At 40.8% G+C, this 21,316-nt stretch overlaps 1 protein-coding gene across 2 annotated transcripts in view; it reads right to left on the bottom strand.

Annotated features, from left to right (window-relative positions):
* Positions 1–21,316, bottom strand: part of LOC124159557 — a 52,316-nt gene that overhangs the window by 7,107 nt on the left and 23,893 nt on the right. For both annotated transcript variants that reach the window (XM_046535438.1, XM_046535439.1), the window contains exons 7-11: positions 20,030–20,221; positions 18,564–18,727; positions 11,068–11,245; positions 8,723–9,034; positions 4,947–5,456 (exon numbers count right to left, since the gene is read on the bottom strand). In XM_046535438.1, coding sequence (XP_046391394.1) covers positions 4,947–5,456; positions 8,723–9,034; positions 11,068–11,245; positions 18,564–18,727; positions 20,030–20,221 — 1,356 coding nt within the window. The remainder of the gene's footprint in view (positions 1–4,946; positions 5,457–8,722; positions 9,035–11,067; positions 11,246–18,563; positions 18,728–20,029; positions 20,222–21,316) is intronic.

Raw genomic sequence — 21,316 nt, 5'->3', positions numbered from 1 at the left:
TTGATTATACGAAGCAGGATTTTACGAAGTGATAGTGCGGTCCCGGTGAAAAGCTTATGGTAAATACATGGTCCTATTCGATTACACGAAGTTTCGATTTTACGAAATGTTTTGAATTTACGAACCCTGGATCGGTCCCCAGGAGCGAAAGGCATTCGTTTATACAAACTATGGCGAAATATTTGTCAACAAAACTAGTTACGCCGGCGTATGTAGCTAAAAAAAATCAGCTTTCAACTGTGGTTCATCTAAAGTGTGAAATTGTAAATGATAGTGCAACTTTGGAGAGAAAGGGTTCGCCTAAAACCTCACGGTGGGAAATTAGGGGAAGTAGGAGTGCAGTAAAATATCGCGACTGACATAATGCCCCTATTTACGTGCCTATTCGTAAACATCGCAACGACAATACTTCGTAGTTTAACATGTCAGGAAGGTCGCGCGGGGTATTTCTTACACACCTAATTAACAATTTGCACTGCTGTGAACATACGTGGTACGTTCGCAAGGCAGGCTGCTGTGAACGTACTTCGAAGACTACTTGACTACTTTTCGCCGAAGCACTTCGAAGGGTCCCTAATCCGGGACCCTTTTCTCGACGAGCTCACCCTCGCTGGCCCCTCTCTTCGACCCTTCGAGCCTTTCTCCCCAAAAGTGCGATGTGAACACAAAAGTGTTTCTGCGATGAGAAATAACGATTTTGTTAACTTTGCTAAAATGGCCAAGTTAATAAAATTGTCATTTTTCATTGCAGGAACACGGTTCAAAGACGTACTTTATTTCCTCCACTACAATCGCAAATTGCTGGAAATCGGCCGGATTCCCTTTGATAGCGCATCATCAGGATGTTCTCGAGATTGGTAATTGATACAACTAGCCTACTAGTAATTCTACTGCTATAATATCACGGCTATAGTTGATTCGTTACCTTATACCTTCAGGAAGCTGCAGCGGATAAAATCGCGGAGGAGATTAGAGGCTTAAAAGATGATTTTGAAAATTTTGTGGAAAAAGCAGGAAGAGCACAGCGCGCAACATCAAACGATTATATCGCCCTTGACGATGATCTCCGGGCTTGCGACAATGGGACGCCGGTACATACGTTGGAAGAAGCAGCGGCCGGGACTAGTGAGAATAGCAGTGACGACAAGGATGAAAGTGAGGAAGTAATTTCACCAAATAAAAAAGAAGTACACGCTGCCCTCCAAACATTAAGATATTTTGATCTGGCTAACGAGTTAGGTCCCCAATTTCATTCCCATTTACGCAAGTTAGAAACCATGGTGGAAGCGGCGACGGAGAAGGGCAAAAAGAAAAAAAATAACAGATTTTTTTAGTAGTATCTTTTCATGTATACAATAGCCTTCCTGAGTAAACAACTTAAATATCTTAAGTATTGGGCTCTAATAACCACAAACTTATTTTTCAGGCTACTCGTAATGAAGACGCACTTCTAACTCTAACTATGAACTTTCTTCTCGCGCGTCTCCCCGTTTTCCCATGCCGAGAGATCTTTTTTTCCAAAGTCTTTGTTTACTTCCTCCCGCGGCCTTCTGCTGATCTTGCTGACACCCACCTTACGCATCCCAAACCCCTCCTTCCCCAGCATTGCCCATTCACTCCCCCCCTAAGGTTATGGAGCTTGAGTGCGTCGTAGAAAAATACGCCCTCAAACGTACACTGAGGCAGAGCTGAAGGCCCTTTCCCCACCCTTGTTTCTCCTGCCCCCTTCACCACACCATATGCTGACCGCTTCTTTCCTCAGGCAATCCCCATCCCACTCTTATTCACCCCACCCACTGGGAACGTTCCCCGATTGTGGAGAAGGGCATGGTTCATCTTTACCTGCAACCGGGGTAAGTTATTAACCGGAGACAGGCTGAAGAAGTATCTTCCACTATCGGGGAAATGGTGCCGCACTTATAATTGTCTCTCTTCTTCTCTGCTGACGTTTCAATTGAAATTATTTTCTTTGCTCTTTCCTCACTATATTTATTTACGATTATGGCGCAACTATTTTTTAGTGCTGAAGCTAAGAAAATCTTTTCTCTACATCAATGATTCTTTGCATAACTTTCAATACGGCGGAGAAAGGGACACGAAAACTAAATGAGGCAAATGTACAGGTTTTTGTGTGTCATTTTTGGGAATTCACGCAAGTGAACCAATACTTCACACACGTTGAGAAATGATGAAACATCTCTTGTAGGAAAACAATCAATGCGGATAATAACCTTTCTCTCTTTATTTCTCCGATAATGAAAGATGTTTCTCCTGTCGTTTTCCGCTTGGAACCTTGCTCCTGTCGGCATAAAAGAAGAGAGAAATACTATATGAACATAGCACTTCACACCCGGTATGAAGAATATGGTCCTGATGAAGAATAAAGTCTTTCGTAGCAATGTCTGCTAAGATGACGGAGCGCAGGATCCGGACGGAGAACTCAAACAGAATTTACTTCAAATATTCGCCAGAAGATAATCATATCCTACGTAATTTATAATCGTAACTGAATCTCAATGAAAATAACTAATGGAAAAGATAGCACATTCAACTGAAAATACGGAGTAACTCAAAATATTAACTTACGAAGGTTACTTTGGAAACGGGTGGAGGCCCTCGCTTTTCTTTTTTTCTCGTCACTGAGCAATAGAGGGCGACATAAATGGCGGTTAGGCCGGCTGCCGCTAAAATTCCGTGGGTGCTGGAAACAAATATATATCTTACACGAACTTAATAGTTGTTATTCGCTCCTAACCACAAATTTATAACATTAAATTCTTATAATAAACTTTGCAATTCATTATTTGATTACGTTTTCTAAACTGGTCGGGAATTTCTTAAGCGATCGTTGATGTTGAAGTATGAACGAGAAATGGGAATTTTATGGTGGTATAATTATTTAATGATCTATCACAGCATAAATCGGTAACAAAAAGCCTTTTCTGTGAATAATACCGAGAATAACCACCGAAAATATTTAAATAAGACCACTAAAGACAAAAAAGGGCGGAAGAAACAAAAGCGAACATTTTTTCGTGACTTATGAAAAAGGTTTGAAATTACGAAACTCGATTTTACGAAGTGCCAATTTTCCGGTCCCACTGACTTCGTAAAATCAAGAGTTTACTGTACATACATTTGTTTAGAAAAATAGTTAGGATTCCGAGGATATTACGAAAGGAATCTATAGCAATTAAGATTTTATAGCAGGTATGGCAGATATCAGTTACAAAAATAACTTAAGGTGATAAATTTTATTGTTCCCAATACCACTTTAAATTTGAATGGGCTAAAAAATTTTCACACCCCACCTCTCAAACTTAAACCTCACCTCAGCCACAATATTCACATGCTTGAGAAATATTCCCTTACCACTGGGTCACAATAAGCCACTACTGCCAATCACGCTCATTATTTGCATGTGTTATCCATAAAACAAAGTCTCTTATTACAGAAATGTCCTTTTAGGCAGTACAATAGGCTAGATTATTGAGATTCATATTATTATAAACCTTATAGGTCAACTTTTTCATTATCATCAAATTAGTTTGCAGCAAAAGAGAGGGGGCTAAAACAAACATCAACCTAGGAAAGCATAAGCTTGAAGAGGTGAACGAGTTCTCTTACCTGGGAAGCCGAATTACCAGCGATAGACGGAGCAAGAAAGAAATACACAGTAGAATAGTGCAGGTGAAGAGGGCTTTCTACAAAAAGAAGAATCTTCTTACAGCTGAAAATACCAGCATAGAAGTAAGGAAACAATTCATCAGATGCTACATATGGAGTATGTTTCTCTATGGAAGCGAGGCTTGGACGTTGACAGCAGCAGAGAAGTCAAGAGTGGAAGCATTCGAAATGTGTTGCTACCGGAGAATGATGAAGATAAAATGGATTGACCGTGTGAGTAACCAGGAAGTGCTAAGGACAGTAGGAGAAAAGAGAAGCCTCCTAAAAACATTAAGCAGAAGAAGGGACAGCTTAGTTGGCCACATTTTGAGGCATGATGGTCTGATAAAGACAATCGTTAAAGGACAAGCGAAAGGGAAAAAGGGCAAGGGACAGCCCCGAATGAGTTATATAGGACAGATTATAAAGGATGTAAAAGAGAATAAATATGTAGCTATGAAGAAGATTAGCGGATAGGAGAGAGAAATGGAGAGCTGCGTCAAACCAATCTTAGGATTGCTGACCAATGATGATGATGACAGGTCAACTTCACCTTTCATTATGAAACTACTTCTCAAGATCTTATAAGTCTTGGCTAGTGCCCATAATATCAAGGAACGATGGATATTTACTCTTAAAAATTTACCTAGGAAGGGGAACGTTGTCAGCAAGGACGAAAATGTCCTGCTGAATAAAAATGAGTCATTTTCCACTAGATCTGTGCCATTACAAAAATCACCAACCAAGAAGACCAAGAAACAACATAACATTCATCGTGGAAGGTTATTCACCAGGTCAATGATGACATGGCTGCCAACATTTCCACTAATGACAATGGGTGAGGACAAATGTAGGTAGGAAAGATGGAGAATAATCGCAACGACATTAAATGAACATCAAAGGCACCTTAAACTCGTCAAAAGAATGCAACTATATCTGGCTTGAGATAAAGAACTACGATCACAACACAGATTACGTACACAGCCAAGCATGGAAGCCTATACTGAGGAGAATTCGAATGGTACACGGAAGACACAAACAAGCCAATCAGAATAGATTTGATTAACACCAGGCCCAAGGATGAAAGCAGACTCCATGTGCGAAATATTGGTAGCCATGTTATTATTGACCCAAAGGAAAACTTGAATAGCTTCCCACAACACTATATGCTCGGAAAACACCAAAGAATACTTCATTTTTAATTCAATTCACCAAAAATATCTAAAATCATTTAAGATTTTGGACGAATCCATCCCTATTCAATTGCAAATAGAAATTACCTCCATGACTCTCATGGGCCACGTCTTGGGTCTTGAGGCCACGTTCTCCGTTGACTGAGACACGGCCTTGGCGTCACCCTTGGTCACCACCGTCGATGCGCTCTTCTCCTTGTCGAGCTGCGACACTTTCTTCCTCGCCCTCACCACCACCGACGACGACGCCACCTCCTTCTTCGTGCCCTGCCCTCGGCTCTCCTCCGTCGCCACAGCAGCCGCTTGTCCCTTCTGGTGCAGCCTCCCGCTCTTGCCGTGCGCACCCACCACGCCTCCAACCGACGAAGCCACGCCTTTCTCCTTCCTGGCAGTCTTGTGCTTTGAGTCGAGGAGGGCTGCAGCGGCTGCCGCAGCCTGCGACTGAGACGCAGAGGCCGTGCCGTTTGCTCCACTGGCCAGCTTCCCACGTCCATCGCCATCCTTCCCTTTCGCCCTGACAGAGGAAGACCTCGGCATGGTGCAATACACGCTTCCCCCGGACGTACTACTGCCCCTGGCACTGCTGGGCCTCTGTTTCTGTGGGAGAAAAGAACAAGAGAAACGTGTACAATTGAGCACCCTGAATCCAGCACTGTCTGGCTGCATTAGGGTGAAGCAAGATTTGGGATTTTGCAGGAGTTCTGATGCTGTGGTAGTATAGTACAGTGCAACCTCGATATAACGACACCCCACGGTGCACTAAAAAACACTCGCTATAGCGAATTGTTGCTTTACCGGAGGTGGAGCAAATAATAGCCAATATACCTGTTGCGAACAGATATACAGGAACAGGAGTGGTGCGGCGACAGATAAACATCTATCCGATAAACGTAAGCATAAATCCAGACGAAAGGCGATGTTTTTTTGCATCACTAAATTTCCTTACTCAAATAACGACTAACTTTTCAAAGAATTTATAAGCGCCGCACTGAATAAAAATCATTTAAAGTAGAGATGTGCGAATAGTATCCGCGAATACTCGAATACCTCGAATAATAGAAAGTATTCGATATTCGAGATCTCGAATAGTTATGCCAAAGGTACCGTCTCGAATACCTCGAATACTATGAATTTCGCGTCATACACTATCGCTCGCACGTCGTTGGTAGTTGACTCGGAAAAATGAGAACTCTAGTCGTCTAGTGCATGCAGCGCCATTTTAAGCAAGCTGACGAAATACATCAAATTCACGGGTTCGAGCGGTGAAAAGAGTTCGACGTGGGGAACCGAAATTGATCGGATGAAAAAAATCCGAAATTCCCAGGTGTCCCTTATCAGGAGAACCTCAGTTCCGTGGGATAGCAACATTGGCGCATTTCCCACGATCCGCTATCCCCATCCATTCAGCGTTCGCCCCAACCCCTCAAACGATTTCCTCTTCCCCGAAAACAAAAAAAAGGTCCCGGCTCATGCAGGGATCGTATTACGAAGACCTCAGCTTTGAAAAAAATATCAAGTTACTGGAAAATAATAGAATCTTGTTTCACCCTTCCCTCTTTCTCCCCACTGACCATTTTCCCGCATCCATCTTTTGATAAAATGAGAGGAGGTGTTTGCCGTGTGTCCTTTGTGGCTAATAATGACAGGCACTTATTTTGAATCTTCCCCAGGAGATGAAACTACCATAGGGAGGAACTCAGTGCCGTGGGATAGTGACATTGGCGCATTTCCCACGATCTGCTATTCCCCTCCATTCAGCATTCGCCTCACCCACTCTTGACGATTTCCTCTTCTCCGAAATCAAACAAAAGATCCCAGCTCGCGCAGGGATTGTATTACAAAAACCTTAGCTTCAAAAAATATCAAGTTACGCGAGAAAAATAAAAACGTGTCTCGCACCCACCCCCTTTTCTCACCCACTGACCTTTTTCTACCTACCTGCTTCGAATTTCCCCCTTTCTCGAGGTCAACTGCTGCATGAGTCATCTACTAGCCCGAAAGGTGTCTAACAATGACTTTCGGCATTTGTTATTACACCTTTATTGGATTGAAATTTTAGTAATGTGCGCGTAATTTAAAAAAGAATAAGACCAAACACGACATATTTCTGACTTTAGTTAAGCATTTTGCGCAGGAAAATAAATACCGGGAAGAAGAAGAAATACGACGGAGGCGTAATGCTCAAATAGGGTGGTTTCCTATTATTTTTTATTGCCTAAATCGAAATATTAATACTCCTGAAGTACGTATTTAACGCTTTTAGAGTTTTATAAGACGATATCTATTTTTCGCGATTAAATTAAAAGTGAAAATTTTCAAGCGCGCGAAAACGCGACGGGTAAGTATGAATGCCGGGAAAAACTCCGCGTGACGTCGTTCTGGTTCCCGCTGCCGCAAGTGAGGTGACCTTGGGGCGAGGCTCTGAGCGCTATTACGACGCAGGATGCTAGCAGGTAGCCGAGTACCATGCTAGCTGGTAGCGCTTGGCTTAAATAAGGTTTATTAATACCTTATCAAACAGACTGTGTGATTATTAAGACATGTCTCCCTGAGCTCTGTGCCTCATGCATGCATTGGTAACCTCAGACGATGTAAAACTCTGATCCTCTCGTGTAAAAACTAAGTCCCTGTGATGTCACGTGGAGTGGCATCGCATAGGCGCCAATCTGGCCTTTTTCAAATGAGGTAAAATTGAACATTGCCATTAGTCTAAACCGGTATTTCTAGAACGAAATAATTTGTATATTATGAATACACTACTGGTGGGTAACGAATCACAATCAATACCTTTCGTTTTCTTTAATGAATGAAACTACCCTATTGTTTACATAAAATTAAAATATTCCATTAATCAGCTAAATTCCTGTTTGAATCCTTTAAAGGCAATCGCAATTACTCGCCAAAATCTTGGGTTTCCTGCTGCATAGGCGACCTAGTCAAACATTTTCACATTCATCGTTTAGTATTCGAGGTATTCGAAATTCGAGGTATTCGAATATTCGAGCAATGATTTAATATTCGAATTCGATATTCGAATTCGAGAAATCTACTATTCGACCCATCCCTAATTTAAAGCATTGTTTCGTCAATCATTATATTTATCGAACGAGAGTTTACCACATAAATTTGAGACTGAGCACTCCATTAACTTCATTTCTAACAGATCGCTAGCAGTTACAGAGATTAAGGAGTCTTGATGAAAGTCTTCCGGCGGTGAAACCCTCGCTATGGCGAGAGCCAACGCCGAAAGGGTCTCGTAAAAACGAATTTTTTAACACGCTTATTATAGGGTCAATTGACGGTGCATCGGCTATCTCTCGTAATAGCGGGGGTGTCGCTATAGCCCGTACTCGCTTTAACGAGGTTCCACTGTATGTTATACCAGTGTAATTAAGGGGTCTAAGATGTTTTTAATGAGAGAATTCCACAAGTTACAACAACATGAGATGAAATTTAAATAAAATATGTTTAATTTAAAAAGAGTTAGTGTTTAACAAAAATGTAATAGTTTCCGAATTTACAAGCAATCATATCCAACCATTAGGTAGTATTGCTTAATGGCTGAATGAAAGTAATCTACATACAGTAAGTAAATACCAAGATATGCTTGCTTACCAGATAAATTGCACCTTAAAATTTCAAATTTGATTAGTTTGGGTGCTAAATTAAGAACTAGATACAAGAACCAAACTATAAATAAAAAAAGTGCAACCGCCCCATCTTCAGGTACTAGTAAACATACATATATGTTCCCCCATAGCTGGAAGATTAAGAAATTCGTAAAGTACATGATCTACTGTATCTTTAGATGAACATGACTTCCGTACTGAATAAAGTGAGATACATAACCATCCATCTCTCACCTCGCTGGATCTGAGTAGACTCGAGTGTCGCGAGCGCCCCCTCCTGCCGACGGTGCCGCCCCCTGTCTCGTCGCTTCCACCGCACCCGCTGCTGCTGCCCCCATCTTCCTCCTCCAGCCCCACCCTCCTCCGACGGCCCCCAGACGATGACGAGTGGTGATCCAGCCCCACGAGGCATGCCTTTTCCTGGATGCGCCTGCGCACCTGCGGGTCCAGCTGCGTCCACGAACGACAGCGAGACACGCGACTTGCTCCACGCACCAGCCGACCCTCCACTCGCCCCTCGAGGCGTTTCAAGAAGTCGATGAAATTCTGAAATGGGAAGAGAGGGCTTACGTCTTCTGATTCATATACACACGAAAGAATGTATGATTCGGCACAAGGACCGTGGCAATGTCATCCAACAAATTGAACGGAGATTTCGCTTGATTTTTTATTACTAATACGCAACCCTAAGAATTATGATACTCGAGCAATTCAAATAGAGCCTGAATGGTTCATGATAGAATGGCTCTTAAGGTAGGTGAGAAATTCCGTCAAGACTCTTAAGTCTCCAGATTTGGTTACTACCACATAATTTTAATTAATATTCAAAATCTGCCCCCAAATAAATCATAGCAATTTAAACATGAGGAAAGTATGAGGGTAGTCTATCTTGGGAATAAAATTAGCAATGAGGCTCTTTTGGAATGATCTATCAGCTCTATATGAGAGCTGAAAATAAAGTAGAGGAGCACTGTAGGAACAAGAGACTTTGTACGCAGTCACCCGCACGGGTGCAAAGTTAAATACACCAAGGGATGAAGTTCGCCATGAAAAAATATTTGACTTAGCTGGGATTCGAACCCGAATCTCCCGATTGCCAGTCAGGCGTGTTTACCAGTTGCACCACCCAGCCATTTTCTCAGAGCGAACTTTGGGATGGGTTTTATCGAACAAGATGTTGACGTCACAAGTCCACACTGTGGCACATGTGGCAAAGGGTCAACTTTGCACACGTGCGCATGACTGCGTACGAAGTCACTTGTTCCTGCCGTGCTTTGAAATTTGTCGTCGCAGACCAGCGACAAAACAAGGGTTTTTCACCTTGACAGTGCCTTAGTAAGCACGACAGTGACTGCTGTAGCTTGTTCAAAATATATTCTATACACTGTGATGTAGTTGAAATTGCTACTTTAATTGAAAACTTATTTGCATGCTTCAATATCACAGTTCTTAAAACCTCAAAAATAAACTGCTCAACACAACAGTACAGTGACACCATGGATAAACTACGCGGCCATGAGATTACTAAAAATTGTAATGCAGTGTTGCATTATGCAGGATAACCACACTTTTCGATGCCTTGTATAGGTTTATCGACTTACGAACAAGCTCTCGGAACGCATCTTGCTCGTGTTTTGAAGAGTTACTGTACATGTCAACTCGTTTGAAGACATCCATAGAGACCTATGGCATAGCCTAAACATGTTTGTGTTATGTTATGTTTAGACTGTGCCTATGATTAGTTGAAAGAACAGTGCCATGCCGTGGACGGCGGCAGGCAAATAGTCAGCTTGTTTAAATGCAGCTGTAGCGCCAGTTCGCGGGGGAAGGATATTCTAAATAACCTCCACTCACTTCGAGGTCCCAAACTCAACTCTTAATTCTTTCTCTTTTACAACGGGCCAAAGCCCCTCTCCCCGTTGGGGGCCTTCACGCCCCTTCTCCTGGGTTTCCCCCAAGAGTCCATGCCCTGAGAAGCCGGCCGCGTGCCCTTACAGCAGCCTAAGCAGGTGCAGCTACGGGGAAATGTTACAGTGCTTACGAGAGCAAAAAACTGACAAACCCTTAAATGCGCATGTTAGTGAGCAACTCTCAAAAGAAAAAAAAACGTTGATGCCACACAATCGAAAATTAATACATGCATTTTTAAAAATCTTTTCTTCGCTTTTTGCCCTAGAATACGCTGCAGACCATTTCAGCTTTGGGTGCCAAATTCAAATCCAAACCACCACTCTGAGCCAGTTCTTAAGTACCAACATTATGCAATCAGTTCTGGATACGGTTCCACAGGCCAAGAACCAGCAATGCTGAGAATCGGGAATGGACCCATCTCTAGTACAAAGGTTGCCGAATTAAAAACTAGTCTAATGCCACTCCCATTGCTCTTCATGCCTATTCATATGGTCCCAGCCACCTTTGGTGTCAGAAATCCTCATCAATTCAGCTGCTCCGTGGCTAGCATCCAATACAAGCATGGAGTGGTGAGAACTCTGATTGGTGGCCACAACAACTGGCACAGCAGTTCAAGAGCTAAAATTTAGCTAGGTCTAACATGAAAAGAACATCAATTGTAAACTCACTGTGCTCCATTGCGCTTCATGGGTTTCCTGGTCAGGAGAGGTGGCCGTCGACAGCAGCCTTGAGATGTTGATGTAGCTGAGGCAGGCCTGCTCCAATGACAACATATCGGCGGCCCCAACCACACTCTCCTCCAAGCGGCTTATATTCCAGCTCAACTCTTTCCCCAATGACTGGAACCTTTCATAAGGAAAGGGATACAACAGGTTTTTAAGGACTTTAGTTCTTAGAAAATGGAGAAGCTAAAATTAGGCTCTTAAAAATAACCATAGGGAACTACAATATATAATTGGTAAAATTTCACAAAGAGGAAAATCTTTCTTCTCAGAATGGCTCTGATTCAGAAAACCCTTAATTTGAAATAAATCCACAGGGGTAAAAAATAACATGGGAGCTTAAGGCCCGTATTCTTAGTCAGCCCTATAGGGCCAACCGACCCCAGATATGTCATCAGCCCCTACATAATAATAATAATAATTTATTCGACGTTAAACACAATACAATGCAATAGTCTTCGTCAAAGTCAATGAAATTCTAGAGCTAAATAATACAATTCTGAGTACTGCATTCAAGAAATTCATTCATAGAGTAGAAAGCTTGGCTACATATCCATAGGTGGAGACAACGCTTAAACTTGGGTAATGAACAGTCTCTGGCCTCTCGGGGTAGGTGGTTGAAAAGGCACAGCTTTACATGGTCAAAAGACTTGCTTGTTGTTGACAGCCTACATTGAGGCTGAATAAGATTATTTTTTAGCCTAGTGTTATGATGGTGAACGTCACTACCAGTTTTATGGCTGTCCCGGTCAATTTTTACATTTATAAGACATTTAAATATATATTGACCATACAATGTCATTATGCCTAGCTCCTTGAATAGATGTTTACAATGTTCCATAGCTTTTGAATTCGTAATGATTCTAATTGCTCTTTTCTGTAGAATAAATAATTCTTTAGCAGAGGAAAAATGGCCCCAAACCTCAATGCCACAGTTTAAGTGGTAGCGAAAAATGGCAAAGTAAACTGCTCGAAGATATTCAGTGGGAATGAGAGTTTTCAGCTTTCTTAGCATGTACAGTAAAACTTCGATTTTACGCACTTCGATTTTACATCAAGTCTCGTTTTTACGCAGCGACACTCAAGTCTGGCCGGAAAGCATAGGGAGTTGCAATGGTGAAACTTCGATTTTACATCTTTTCTTGATTTTACGCAGTTTTTTGATTTTGCACAGCATAACCCCATCCCCATAGAGGCCGCTAATCTTGATTTTACGCAGTTGTCTTTCGACTTGTTTTGATAATTCCGACTGGAGCAATATGAAGTTAGGTTATTTATTCATCTCAATGAGTTGCAAAAATGAATACAGGAACAGTTGAAATGGCGTCGTGCTGTGTGCGTGAAACTAAAAACATCGCCAATCTAATAATTGCTTCCCCGTGCGCCCTCTCAGTAATATTTCAGGCTCCTTTACGAACTCAAATATCGCTCTTAGTTCAAATTTGCCGTAGAAGGATATCGAAACCTAAAACATACGGCAATCGACGAGTATGCATAACTACTTTTGATTAAGACAGATGATCGCCGGAGATATTAACATTATCACCTTTTGTTTATTATTCGGTCTATTGATCAACACGGTTTATAACATATTTATTGTAATTACAGTAGATGGTCGTTAATCCGGAATTATGAGCAACGGAATATTTATCCCTAACGGAAGGTTTTGTAAAATTTTGCCGACGCTATGTTTTCCGTCGCCCCAGCGAAATATAACGGCGAAATGAGTCGTTAAAAATCCTCCCGTGCTAAAATTTTGGCTTCCAAGGTAATCCAAAAAAGATAGTCGAACTTCTAGTATGTAGGTAAGTCGATGTTGATTCAACACGATGGTAAAAGGAGCATGCGTTATCTCATTCCGCGGGCTAACCCCACATCTGCGGGACGAATGGAGGCGAGGGAAAGTTGCTTGCGCGGCGCACTTATCAGAACTGACTCAACTTGTATCTCATTGTCAGTGGGTTTTAATGAAACATGATCGGAACTTCAATAGCTATTAGCTTAACTCCGCTAGGTGGCAAGGGTTTATTTTTAACTGAACGGGAGTTAATGCCCTCGGAGAATAAGTCGCGTCGTCAATCGTCACGTAATCATTCAAGTCAAATTCAAGATGTGAGTGATATGACAGTCCCTTTAAACTCAGGAATGGCTTAGCACCATTAAATCGAAATACAAAGAGTTTCCGGTGTTGTTATCAGATATGGGGAAGCAAAATATTACGTGAAGATGAGTCACACGGCTTGTAAGCCGAAGGTCTCGGCGCTGAATTCGCGGAAGAATGCCAACAGAGAAGCTATACCCGGTAGATTTAATCTACTAATGCTAAAATTTCATTGGAAAATGTTTTTTTAATGCGTAAAAATTATAAAGAGGGAAAATTGTTTCGAACTATTAATCATTTTTTTATTTGTCACTGGCGGCATGACGGTAGTTGCGCGGTTATTTAAATGGCTCACTTAAAAAATGTGATCTATACACCGGAAAAATCTAAAATTTCAGAATATCCCGGGTCCTGAGTGCTCCGTATTATCTATGGTATGCTATTTGGAAGGAAGTAACCGACAGCTGGGGTCATTAGCGCCATAAAGTAAGGGCTGGGGGGATAGGAACCCTATGTTGGCATTAGCCAGGTTGTAATGATAGGCTCTAAAGGGACCAGGACTTAACGTCCCATCTGATGGACAGAGTGATGCACGGGAAGTGCCCTCCACATTACACTCTGATAAGTTTCTGCTACTGCCAGGACTTGAACCCAGGCCCACAGGGTGTAAAGCCTTTGTGATGTATTAGCAAAATTTTGCTCCCTGTTAATGGGGTTAATCTGGATGACGAACCTCAGATACCTCATTTCTTCAATCTCCAATCTTTGTTTGTCTGCAGGTGGTTTAACAGATTTCCTGAAAACTGCTTTTAATGAGAATATTTTCGAAAATTAGCTGCTCTGCGAGCATTTAGTATCACCATTCCGAAATTTCTCCTGGGTAACAGAAGTAATCTTAGTGCCAGAAATGCTAGCAATTCAACCATGTTGTTCAACGATGGGAAAAATTGTTCAGGAATGCAACGTCATCTGTGGTATTGCTTGTGAGTAAATCAGATTATTAGGCTTCATTTTCTTGCCCTCAAATGGGTGATTGAATCCAAGAAACATATCTGACGTGATTGAAAAAGATTTCATGCTCTTTTAACCTAAAACCTCACATATGAGACTTTTTCTGGTCCGGTTTTGGCTTAGATCAGAGCTACACAAAAGCCTTCTAAAAATAATGTGCAATAGTTATCCTGAAAACTATACTCCTCCTCAATACCAACACTTGATTTTACACACTTTGATTTTACACAGTGCCCATATTTCGGTCCCTCCAACTGCGTAAAATCAAAGTTTTACTGTACATAGCTTTAGACAATTTTACAGTGGTAGAGGAAGTATGACAGTCCCATAGTAGTCTGCAGTCAAAGTCAAAGCCTAGTAGCTTTAGAGTGCCGGTATGATACAAATTGGGGCTTAGAGAGAATACCATCTGTTGGGTTTTTTCTGTACTGAGGGCAAGCCCATTTGCTGAGAACCATAAGCCGATCTCACCATACATACGCCACATCAAGCCCTACATATGGCTGATTTTGGAACTGAACGGGCCCTACTTATTGTAGGGTGCCCGAACCAGCTCTAGACCCCTAAAAAACATGGCGGCCAAATTTGGTCTGCTACTGATCATTTCAATTAAAGAATCTGCGTTACAATGCATATTAAGGGAGACGAGCTCACACAAACCATTTAAAAATTTACAGTAACATAGCAGAAAGGTAATAATACTACCACAATATACCCATATAGTGAAATAAATAATAAAATTGGCTGAAGATAATGAATACAATATAGTGGTATACATCACCTTGTTTCTGCAGATATATATTACACCTTTGGCACTTGGTACGCTTTAGAGAAACTAATATTGTTTACGTACAACCATAGAAATCGTATTTTCATGCCACTATTTGCCACATAATAAAATTAACCACAGAAGGTAGAAGCAAATGAGGAACCTTGATGATGCAACGTAATTTCTCACATCAATGATCATATTTGCCCCGTACTTATCACTATCTTGTGCATACCACTTTTGAAGTGATTTAAAGTAGGGATGGACGGACCCAGGATTTTTCTCGGATCCTTGATTTTCGGAGCCGGATCTTTCGGATCGGATATTTTGGATCCAAATGCATTTTCAAATTCCAGACGCTGAGATTCCCCCGATGATTGTTCAATCTCATGGGAAGAGTTACACTATGTGCCAGTCGTATTTTTCCTTTTTTATTTTCCGCGGCTGAAATTCTCCTACGTAACCTCTTGGAGAGCTTTCAAACAAAACGGTTCATGAGTAGGACAAGAATCGCATGCGACGGCACATTCAAAGAGGGAATCCGAACTCTTTCAACCCTGATGGGGTTGCATCCACTGAAGCTATTATTCAAAATTTCGGATCCAGAACCGATGTCTACGGCGACTCTGGATCCGATGTATCCGATGAAGAGCAATATCCGTGGATATTTGGTATATCCGATATATCTGAGATATCCGATCCGACCATCCCTAATTTAAAGACAATATGAGTCTACTTCCGGCTCAATATGAGAGTATTTGCAGCCATAATTAATGAACCAACACGACCTGGCTGATGACACCACTTGTTTATTTACCGAGAGCCATTACCCAAACAATACGCCTGAAAATTATCAGACGTCTTTTCTTGGTTTCATAGTTAGGTCTCATTACGCAACCAGAGTAGAAAACTGGCATCATCCACGTCATTTCTGAGAACTTGACGATGGAGTTACCCCCCACCACTTATGTAGTGTCGACTGTGTCATAGGAGACGGAGGTCACCATTGTCAGAGAGAAAAAACCCTACACAGTAGGGTGGGCCGAAAAAAGGTTTTTTTTCCTGATCAAATTTGCCCTACGCGGGAAAGTTGCGAAATGATATAAGGATCTCGCACACAAAATTTTTTCAAATCGGATAATATTAACCACTGCCGCCCGAGCTCTAAAGTTTAAAATTTTGCGAAAAATCAGGCTGATTTCAGAATCAAGTGGCTATGAAGACGAATTCTATGAAAACATTGGATAATGGATAATATCAAAGAGTGTATACATGTTTATAGTTTATAAAAATGAAATTTGAAGTTTATTTGACAGAATCTATGGTTCAAACAATGTCTATGAATTAACAACAAAATTATAGTATAAACCACCCACACAACCCAACTCATTTTTGCCTACGTATCTAAAATTCCATTTTGGGGGCTAAATTGCAGGTAAAATAATATTTATTTAAATTGAATTTAATTTTTTAGCAAATAAGTCATCATATAGTAGTAAATAATCCCACAAAAAGTAATAATAAGGTAAATTATTTTAAATTAACATCAATCATAATGACGAATAACGTACCTGTGGAGCTATTTTCAACAAGAAATTCAGCCAAGGCTGAGAAAGAACAGAACCTGAACACCAAGCATTTCACTAAGTAGCTCTCTGCTAGTTTCGTGAAGAAACTACCCAGAACTCACCACGAGGAAGAGGCTACCATCGAGTTCCACCAGTGTTCCCCCATTTTGGTTTTTGGACTTGCGTTTACCAGCCATGGTGCTAGCAGATGGGCGGAATAATTTTTAACCTCACTGCGGAGGCACGGGAGGGAGAAGACAAAAGAGCAATGAAATGTGTACTCGAGAAATTTATTAAGGAAAGAAGAATAGGAGAATACGGAACATGTAGACGTTGACGTTGGTGGAAAAAATGCCGTTTTAAAAGCATTGAATTCCAGAGATGTGGCACGTGGTCAAAAAGTCAACCTGTTGTAATTACGAATGGCGCAAGAGAGGAATCGAGCCATTATCGCTAATACAAATTTATTTTACATTTAAATCATAGGGTTTAAAATGGTTCCTTGGGTAGCTGTCGCTAATTCGAGCTTGTCGCTATATCCCGTACTCGTTATAAGGGGCTTCCACTGTATTCGAGTACAGGCATCCCCCGAGTTACGTATGTCTCGACTTGCGTAAATCCGTACTTACGTAAGCCATAACCGTATTTCAAATGATTACGTTAATTTTCGAATGTGAGCGCGAAGAAGTAGATATTCGCTCGTACAACCTATGGTAGAAAAAATATCGAATAGTTATCGAGTTTTTTACACGCTAAAAATAACAAAGTGACCCATTTTTGTCATTCCTCCAAGGAATTTTCATTAATTTCTGTAGAAAAATCACTTATAAATCCCAATTTAGTAATCAACGTGAAGATTTGCAGTTCTAGCGATGGATGTGGTTGCGCTCATTCCTGTAAGATGCAACTTGTTATACAGCATGCACTCCCGAACTCTGACTTTCAACTATTTAAAAATTGCATCCTTAAGTTTGGACATTTCCATCTGTGGAATTAAAAGAAAATGAAGTTCAAGCAGAAATCTTTATTGCGGAAAATAATTGTTTAGTACCCACGTAACGGCATTGAAATTTTGAGTGTTGGCAATGAACGCCGCGAAAAAGTTAAGAAAAAGTTGACACACGATATTAATTGCGTATTTGTTTACATGTTTCTGGCGGAAAATTTTATTAAGCTGCATTTTCTCTTTCTCTCATATTGTGTTCAACTGTAAATGAATATTGCGTCATTGAAAGCTTTTCCCCACTAACTTTGTTGCACGTTAATGACGGAGTTGGCTGAATAAAAGCTCACTTTTAATTAGCTTCGTGCTTTGGAAATACTCATGTGCGTGTGAATGTATCTAAGAATATAGTAAGTTACTGGTATTTTTTGTGTGTTATTTGCTCGTAATCCTAGACACTCCTACGTGTATTAACTGTGACAGTGAAACCACCAGATTCATCGATCAACGTAATATATAAAAGGCAGAAGATTTAATGATTATAGGTAGGTAGACAGTGCATTCTTTGGGTCCTTAGATCGCAGTACAACATAATGAATCAATTTAAGTATTCAGGTTAGCAATGTAGCGTTGAGATACCGTACTTTCCCGAATCCACACGATCGGTCAACTCTGGGAATAATATTATGCATTTTGATTGGCAATGCTAGAGATGCAACTCTCAGACTATATTAATGTTTATCGATTTTGTATCTAATGACGTAAGAATACGCGGTAGAGTTCATGAATATCGCAGTGAATTGAATGAAACTTCACCGAGAATTTACCGTGCATTTCTCCACTGAGAATTTCACCGCGCCGATCGCAATCTCTGAAGCACTAACGAAAAGGTTCGACTTACGTAAATTTCGACTTACGCAGAGTCTGCCGGAACGCATCTCTTACGTAACTCTATGCCTGAATTTGCGTACACTATTCGCACATCTCTACTATCTACCTTGAACTCCAAAGTCAAAATAACACAAAGAACAAACAAAAGCCACAACTTACTTATCACTGAGAACCACTCCACTCAAGTTATCAGCAATAAACTTGACAGATGCTTCCAAAAGCTGAGAAGTTATTCCAAAAACAGGTTCAGCCCAGCGAACGTTGGGGAGAGTGGCTAGGAGTTTGTCACAGCACATGACAGTATCCAAGATATTTTCAACACTCTGAAAGACAATCAAAAAACCAATGAGACCCATTATTTCTAAACAGAATTTCAGTGATAGGAAACCTTTTGTATCATTCATACATATGAATGTAATACAAAATAGTAATGTGAAATACTAATTATAAGGCAGACATTAGTAAAGCGTTTATTCGGATATAGCTTCCACTCCCTTGCCCCAAATCTCCGCGAAAAATGTCATAAAATGATAATTAGACAACTTGAACATCACCATCAAGGTATTATTTATGGCAAGGCAGATGTAACTATGTATTTGCTATTCAATCATTTTCAAAGGTTAATTTAAAAGTGAATTGTTTTTGGGTAATTTGGTAGACAGCTGTAAAAAGTGAAGTTTATTTCTGTCATGATCAGTTTGCTATCCACATATTTTGAAGAAATTACTCCAAGAATTCAAAGCTCTCACGTTGTAACCATGACTATTCTTTTGTTTCAGTAATTCATTGGAATTTCTTCCAGCCAAATACTTTAAGAACCACCCTGACACACCACAATTAGCAAAACTAATTCTACCAGCGGCACTTAAATCGTCACTTCTTTTTTAAAATTAATCTAAACACCTATGACTGTTGCATTACTCCCAGCATGCCACAGCAGCAGATGACTGATGACACATTGGCACAGTTAAAGCTTTTGATTGCCTATTATTGCTGTTACTTCGAAATGTAGAGCAAACTCCATTTAAACCAAGATTATTTGGATTTATATGGACCAAAGGTTCTATTTCCTGGCTTTAGCATGATGGCCTAATGGATCAGCTGCTGTTCAACTTGATGGTTCTTAACCCTTTTAGTGCGGCGCGCCGATATATCGGCTTTTACTGCTTGGCTGAAAAGTGCGGCACGCCAATATATATCGGCTTTTAAGTTATTGTTGTTAAATTTGAGGACATTGAAATAAAAAAAACTTATATATGAGTAAATGTATAAAAATGTTGCGATTATTGTCCAATTTAATCTCATTAATTAAAAAAACCGCCTAAAGATACCTAAAAAATTAACTTTATAATGTTTATCTTTCCTAGTTGCTACATTTTATTAAAATACCCTCTGCATTTTTCGACTTTACCCCGGGAAGAAGGATAGCACTAAAAGGGTTAATTCAATTCATGATTTCATCTTTTTCACGAGTCCTAATTTGTTTAACAGCGGAATAACCAAGGATAGGCTTGTTGAGAGAAATGTAATATCCTCCGATATTTGGATCAAACGCATGCGATCTGACCATCCCTGTTCACGACATTGCAGGCAACAGAGGAGGGCATTTGTGGCATTGAACTCACCATGTGGACCACATGCTGATGGTAGCATTTGTCAATGAGTTCCCGTGGCAGAGCGGCAAATGCTTTCGATGGCCATATTCTGATGAAGTACTTGGTAATCCATTTCAAGCTCTTTCGGTAAATTTCATCCAAACCATAGGCAGCAGCCAAAGGCAGACACTCCAAAACTCCAACAGCGCACACTGCACATGGCTGAAAGACATGGATTCAAATTATAAGAGGAGCAGGCAAATGCAGAAAAGTTATATTACGGTTTGATGTACTCCAAGTGCATGAATCGCTTATGAAAACACTTTTAGCCCTTTCGAGACGGTGGAGTTCTCTCCTTAGCATGACTGCGGGACTGATCCCCAAGAGACTATTCGGTCCCCTTTGTACGCAGCATTTTTGCACAACATTCATTAACATAAATCTTGCGGATAATCACACTGTCACAACCAACCATTTTCGACCCTTCCTGGCTGGGACTCCGCATTATCTCTGTCTCCAAATGTAGTTAGGCTCCCTCCTTTCGTGGCTTACAACCCTACCAGAGGCATTGGTTCGCAGCCATTCATGCTTTGTTTATATGAATTATCTACATGGATGGTTGCTGCTGGCCGGTAAATTGTAGACTTCGAATTGAATTCCATTTTATTCTGAGAATTGTCAAATTTTGAACGAAGCTCTAATAAAAATATTAACGGATTTAACGCAATTTTTATGCTGAAATTGAGATATAAGTTAATATTTATGGTAGAATTTAATTTTAAAATTGTATACTCTGCTCAAAAGACAAAGAATTCAATTGAGAAGGAACAAATGCTTATTTTGAAAACTGGCTGAATGAACGATTGCATGACCATGGTCCCTTATCACAAAGAGGTGTTAATATAAGATGAGGGGTCCGGTACCTACTCCTGGATTTTGAAGGTATGTGGTAAGTTCCGCTTTGTTGGGCCCTGAAACTAAGACTTTGCAAATCCTCAACCGATATATATACAGTGGAACCCCGATCTATCGTTCCCGCATTGATCGTTTTCCCGCATTCATCGTTCGCCGCTCCTGGTCCCAAATTAAGTTCCATAAAGACAATGCAATTTTTTCCCGCATCTATCGTTCCCCGAAGTATCCTTTTCCCGCATCGATCGTTTGAAGATCGCGGTCCCGTCATATAATTTTCCCGCATCCATCGTTTGACGAAAATGAGACGAAGTGTTTACAACGTGTTATTTATGGCTAATAACGACATACACATAGTTTGAATCTTCCCCAAGAGATTGAAATACGATAGGGAGAAGCTGAGTG

This window comes from Ischnura elegans, chromosome 5, assembly GCF_921293095.1.
Source record: "Ischnura elegans chromosome 5, ioIscEleg1.1, whole genome shotgun sequence".
NCBI classification, from domain to species: Eukaryota; Metazoa; Arthropoda; class Insecta; order Odonata; family Coenagrionidae; genus Ischnura; species Ischnura elegans.
Note: the sequence above shows the minus strand (reverse complement) of the source record. Positions and strands in the feature narration are given on the sequence as shown.